Raw genomic sequence first — 7,075 nt, forward strand, 5'->3', positions numbered from 1 at the left:
TACAACGATTTGCAAATAATCACATATTTAAGCCTTAAATTGTTGAAATATTTATGTTCCATTTAAAACTATTCGTCAATAATTGGCTTTGAGTCGATTTCGATTAAAGTTAAAATTTAAATTATATTCATTCTTCGCAACACAATTTTGTTTTTAATTTTAATGCAGTAGACTACTACTACCACGCACATTTATAATTTACAAAAAGCTACATGGGAGCGTTAAACATAATAAATATTTTACAAAATCAGTTATACTAGTAGGTATAAATCTCAACTTTCACTTCTCTTCAAAATTTTGTCGACTTATTTGCACAAACACAGTCGGCTCTACCAGCCCGAATTGTAACCCTCACGTCTGACCTCCTCCACAATCACTGTGCCATCGGGTCGCACGCGCTCCGTAATCGTATCCACTTCAACATTGCCGTAAGGACCTTCCCTTATAACCTCAACTGTCTCCGACACTTGGCCATAAGGTTGGTGTTGGTAAGGCTGCTGGTAAGGTGGCTGCTGTTGGGGGTAAGGTGGTTGTTGATATCCGCCAGCTCCAGGTTGGTTGATATTCTCTGTAATGTTTATATCGACATTTTCACGATTGTGGTGATGATGGAAGAAAGACATTTTGTTGTTGCTGCTACTGAGAGGACCTGCTGTATTCAAATTGGGTTACGCGAAGTGTTCACTGGCAAGCGTCCGTTGCATTCGACTTGCTGGTAACTACTGTTCGATAGAAATCTAAATTCTAATTTATAAATATTTACCACGAATTTGTGTATTTTGTTGTAGTGCCGATGGGCGAAACTTACTAATTACAATGATCTATCATAATTTTTTTTTTATCTAGACAAAATAAGTTGGTGCTTCGTGGAATCAGTAAATGCCTAGCAGCGCAGAGGTTTTGGGGATTAGAGCATTTTGGTGCACGAAATGAATAACAAATGACTAAGTTGTTATTTTCAATGGCGTATATGTATGCATATATATACATATGTATGTATGTATGTATAGGAAGATATTAATGAGTGTTCCAAAATTAGGGTGCTGGAAAGCCCTCCGGTTTTAGAACAGATCGAGTTCTCACGATCGTGGTTCTGTCGCTGATAGTCTGCTCTTTCGTTACTTTAAGCCCCTTAGTGTGAGATCCAATAGAAGATATGATAAAGTAGTGTTTTAACGGCAGCCTGATTGTCTGCAAAAATGTCCTTAGGTATATCTGCCGTCATCCATATTTACAAATTTTCAGCCTCCAAAATACTGACCGTTAGCTAAAAGCACCGACAAATTTCCGATTCAGGGCTGTGTACCTCCCAAACGTTCAACAATTGTGTATAATTTTATGTATAGACTTTCAAGGATCACCCTACTGTAGATCACTTAATTATTTGCTATTTGTGTTTGTTTGAATGCTATTTGATCGTGCTAATTTCAATTTAAGCTTTGGTGAGTCTCTTTTATCTAAACCGACAAAAACAAATTGTTTACCATGGCATAACTATAAATACCCTTGACCTAAACAATCGGGTAAAAATGCGTTTTCTGCATGGTATATAAATGTTAAGTAGAATTCAAGGGTTTTATTTACTGAGTTTTGAGTTCAAAGTCTCAGAACTATTTACCAAGGGCTCTCGCTTAGCGCTCGTCGAGCTAACTAAGTGCCCGTCTATCAAAGGGTAGCGGAAAGTGGTCTTGTCAGTAATTCAATATCCGTGTGATCGGGTGTCTCTTGCACGCGAACCAAGCGATTTAGTTCGCTACCAAAGTAATATATGTACATGTGCCCATGGCTCAATACTCCTTACCATTTATGCACCTATGGTTTTAACAATTGGCAATGGTTCCAATAAGTGCAGCGGTAGCTTTGCTTGCTAAGTCAAAGGGCAGAACTTTCTGACCAAAAATATACTTCTAATTGAGAAAAGGGAAAGCTTGACGTCGAAAATCTTAAAAAAAAACTATAGACAGTACTAGCAACTTTGTAAATTTACTCCCATTCTGTTCCGATTAAAGCATACCTGCCGATTGAAATTTCCACTATAAAACAAGTCTTCACGGTACTCCAAATCTTGGAAAAGAACCCCTAGAAAGGATCAAGAAACACCAAATATTTGCCGATTACTCAGCCGCTTGAGACCGGGAGATGTATGTACATATGTATGTTCCCGCGAAATAATAATTCAAATAAACCGTCAGTGAAGGATCTCTTCGAGCCGTTTGACATAAAACAATATTTCGGTCAAGGTGAGTTACTATTTAGTAATTGCTTTAATTCAATATAAAAGAAGGTGATAAGGACTGCAGAACCGAACCGCACAGCTCAACTTTTTTATTTTTTTTTGGAAAACGTACATACATTTGTAGGTATGCACCGCACAGTGGAAGAGCTCTATATAAAATGTAGCAAAAAGTAGCAAATGTGCTCCGATTTTGTTGAACATTGTAACGTGAAGTGCTTTTGCCTAGGAATGAATAAATATCAAAGATGGTTGAATTTAGCGGACTGCCACGCCCACTACACTAGAGGGCCGGATGTGGTAAAGTTGATCCGATTTCAATGAAATTTCGTTTGTAGCTTAGACTAATGTAGGAAGATATAAATCTGAAATATGGGAAATATCGGGCAACTTCCACGCCCAACAGCCATACGAATTCTGGATTCTACATAATGTGGCAAGGACTAGAAGCATTACTCCAAAATTGCAAAACTTTCTTGCAAGATATATTTTTGCATTGAAACACCGAGATTTGTAACAAATTGTGTGGATTGGCGACCAGTCACGCCCCTCTCTCTCTCCGGACAAGTGGGCGGGAATGGGAAATGTTATCCGATTTCAGTGAAATTCAGGTTGTAAGGTACCTGGATTTTATTAAAATGGGAAGTATTTCCCGACTTTCTGAGTCCTTTGATAATTGCTATGGTAGTTTTTCTCTGGAAAAAATCCTTAAAACCTGTTAGTACACACGTTTAGAATCGAGTCAACCACTTAGTTGGATATTTCCACACATTTCGAAATTAGGCCACTCTCAGACCACTATGCGCTGTTTATTTTGTCTTGTCGGAATTGGATACCAACAACTTCGTTACGGTGGTGAATGAAGGCAGAAGGAAGCATTCCCTTTCAACGAAAAAGCAGCAAGTGCAAGCATTTCTAGGCATCCATGTCGCCTCCGACAGTTATAATTTCGAAAAAGTCCTATATTGCCTACTTAGGTACAAAATATCTGCTTCGAAATCCGACGGGAATCGCAGGAATTGCACTGCTACTTTGGATTGAGTAAGCAACATAGTAGCAAACTTTTCTCGACCCGATAATGCAGCCTAAGAGTGAACAATTGTACTTTCACGTTTAAGACGACAAGCACCGGAGACGCCTACTTAATGAATATTCCAGCCGCTGAAATTAAGCGATGCTTTACCCGCTGATGATAGCGGACGAAGGTGAGGGCCCACTTTCCATTGGAGGTGGGTTTGACTTTCCTTGGTGTATCTAATAGTCAGCAAGTCAGCAAACAACGTATGTTAAATTCGGCCAAAATCACATAAACTTTTATTGCGGCAGGGAAAAAAACTAACAAAAAATTATTTTAAAATAACTGTTTTAGTATTTCTCGCGACTTTATGGTGAGATTTGTTCTGGATTAGTTCTCACTGGAAAAAATATAGGATATATTTCTCATTTCCTTACTTTATTGTTTCATTAAGACGTAAGCCACAAAACAAAATACGAGTGGGCAGTTAGACCAATATTTGAGCAAACTGTGCGTACTTACTTGTATTTTATCAGAAATTCCTTATAAATAAAACTAGTTGAATTTTTATTTCGTAAAATTTTACTATTTCAGATAAATATATACCTACACACACAACATATTTTCTATTACTAAAAATAAATAATTCACAATTATTGCACAAAAACTTAAAACAAAGAAATCAAAATTAACGCCTTTTAAAGGCTTTTGGGCGCACAGAGTAAACCGCTGAATTTACAAATTGCCCGAATGTGTCTGCTCGAAGCGTTGCGTTGAAACTGCGCGCACAGCAAAGTAATTATTTACATATACCCCAAAGTAGTTTGTAAGCCTTAGAGTAAGGTGTCTTAATCATGCACCACTACTAATGTTGGTTGGAGGAATGCGTGTGTATGAAATGCAGATATGGCCATCAGGTTGCCGAATTGCTTATGAGTCAGCTTGTGCGCTGATAAGATATGCAATTGCGCTTTGTGGCTTTACACGTGATAAAAGAGACGAATAACTGTATGTAGACTACACTAAAACCTTTTGTTTTTGCTGATAAGACTGCTTTGGATTTAGTGATAGGAAATAATAAAGATAACGAAATTTCGCTTTTGCCAAAACAAAACAAATTGAAAATCAATATTGAATTTGTATGAATATTTTTGTTTGAAGTTGTTTATGGTACAACACTGTGCGCCAGTAAAAGGGGATCAAGTTTAAATGAAACACAAATTGGTTTAGATAAAAAATTTGCTTCGCTGAAGTTTTTTGATACGTCTTTTTTCGCGGTCAACTTTTGAGCTCGCGTCTTTATTCGTGTCTAGTGACGATATCAGTCACGACGAAAAAATACTCCATGGGAAAAGCGTTTTGAAGCTTCTGTACGAAGGTCTATGATAGCAAAGTAGGCACACTTACGGCTCACTGGCTAATTGGACTGACCGCCAGTGTCCGTAGATTTCATCAGCTAACATCTGAATTGGTAATGTAGTGCCTTAAGATGCTTGCATCAGACCAATCAAGTTTGGGCTCTCTGGCTTGTGGAACACATTGGTTTCAAAGGAAATCAAGTCAAGTAAAAAAGACAAAGAAAGGAGCTTCAGCACGGAGACCTTCTGTGGCATAGCAAAGCAGGCACTCTGTACTCTGGCCAAACAAACGTATCAAGCTCTCAGAAACCGCTGCTGGAAAGATCGACCATATAGAATATATATAAGACTTATAACGAAAATTTTTCTCTCGGATTCAAAGACATACAATAAATCAAGTCTGCCCACTGGTTTTCCAATAGATCTTAACGTCGCATTGTTCTATATCCAACAATAAATGTATTTAAAGCCAAGGTTCGCCTGCAATTTACGAAGCGAAATACACCCGAAGATTTGATAATGTCTGCCGAGAGGTGAAGTTTTAAAAAACAGCCTTGTTATACATATGTAGTTGTCCTCAGTACGAAAATTTTTTAGAGAAAAACATAACAAACGACAATGAAGTTTGTCCCATCGCCGGATAAAATCAGCTCATTTTATTACAATATCTCGTTGTCGGCGGAGATCCACCAATATAATTTAAGGCTTAGTCGATTTGTATGGCGAGTTCCTATCGTAGGTGAAATTGGTAAAAAAAAGCCTTCCCATAACTCAACTCTATGAGAATTTTTCCATAGCTCTGTATTCGTTTTAGATAGATATATAGAGTTTAAGTTATATATATATATATATATATATATATAACTTAAACTCGGAACCGATACCGATGTTTATTATTTTCAGTGACAATTAGAATTTTGAATTAAATTTAGTCATCTCTGTGTGATGGAAAACTTGCAAGGAGGGCACGACCAAGCAGATTGTTCCATGAGAACACATTGGTTCAAGCTATGATCTATCAAATGAAAGGTGGATGCAAAGCACGAGCTGTTGAAGATCTAGGCCAACCGTTATATTCGTGAGATTTAGTAATGTCTCAAAATTTGTATTCGTTAAGAAAACCATCGTTGCTCTAACAAGCCTTTACCTTAAAAGTGAACAGGCAGAACGGCTCGGAATACCGTTTTGTAGATTCTGCAAACAAAATGTGGAGGATGGCACATCTTCTCTGTAAATGTCCAGTACTTTCCAGAGCATGAGATCAGAGGCTCCAATGGGTTTAATAAGGAGAAATGAAATTTCAAGTCGCAGTAGGACGTGCCCTCCACGTCTTCGTTTTTAGGCCCAGAAGTCTTGTTTCCGTACCTGCAGACGAAAACAAACCTAATTTGCTGTGAAGGTAATTTAAAAAATATCTTTTTTATTTTTCCGCCGGCCTGTAGTGCGCTGGGTATTAAAATATTCCAATGGTTTTATGAAAATAGACAACGCTACCACCGATAACACTGATATCATACGAAATAATTTATTTTTGTTAGCGAAAACAGCAATGAACAATTATCAGATAAAAAAAATGTGCCTTAAATTTATTGAAAATTTATGACCTAAATAGAAGTCACTAAACACCTGAAAAAGATGAATCACACTTAATTTCCTGGAAAATAAACCCACTTAAACACTAAATTCAGAACTGATCCTCATATCCTTATCACATCTTTAATAATGCGGTGGATTGTGATAGTGTCCCGGCGGTGGCGGTCCTGGTGGTGGTGGGTAGTAACCACTTCCATATGGTGGTGGCGGAGGTTGTGCTGGTGGCACAACTACCACGACTGGTTGATTGGGTGGTGGTGGCGGTGGGTGATGGTGGTGGTTTGTTTCGTCGACGCCATGGTGGAATGAGTTCCACCTTAATTAATGGTCGACGTGGAGGACCTGGCGATGGTGGTCCATGCGGTGGTGGTGGTGGTGCCATCAAACTGATCAATCTTTTACTGCTAACACTTAAAAAGTTGGTGCAGTGTTTTAACTTAATTGAGTGGCCTGCGTTCTAATGCTGCGACTTAATTAGCTGCTGTCCAAAGTAATACTGCGTATCAGGTCGATGATGAATGCGTGTGGTAGTTAGTCACATTTCGGTTTAATATTTATGTTTAGTATTATTAAATAATTGACGATTTTATTTGTCCATGTTTTCCAAGTTTTGGTCATGGGTTCAAATCCTGTGGAACGGACCTTGTTTCTTATATGTATATATTGATTTATTTTTATTTTTTCTTATCTAAATTTTGTGTTTATGCTCTGTTGGTGTTGTAGCAGCATACAAGTTCCCCAAAGGGGAGTGTTGCTGGAGTGACAGTCCTGGGCCAGATATAAATCTGGGTCGTTCCGGTTGCGTAGACCCGACTGTCGTGGGAACGCTCTCGCTGCGAGTGCGTACTAGGAATGTTTAACAAGCCCATGTAATCA

General features: G+C 38.2%; 1 protein-coding gene across 1 annotated transcript; it reads right to left on the reverse strand.

The window, feature by feature from the left end:
* Window positions 1-6,322: 6,322 nt before the first annotated feature.
* LOC118740289 (leucine-rich repeat extensin-like protein 6) lies at window positions 6,323-6,581 on the reverse strand. The gene is given in 2 exon segments (XM_036471751.1): window positions 6,323-6,482; window positions 6,484-6,581. Coding segments are annotated over 2 exon segments (258 nt in total).
* Between the last annotated feature and the right edge of the window lie 494 nt (window positions 6,582-7,075).

The sequence above is a fragment of the Rhagoletis pomonella genome, unplaced genomic scaffold, assembly GCF_013731165.1.
Source record: "Rhagoletis pomonella isolate Grant_MI unplaced genomic scaffold, Rhpom_1.0 Rhpom_scaffold_00006, whole genome shotgun sequence".
In the NCBI taxonomy this organism is placed as follows: domain Eukaryota; kingdom Metazoa; phylum Arthropoda; class Insecta; order Diptera; family Tephritidae; genus Rhagoletis; species Rhagoletis pomonella.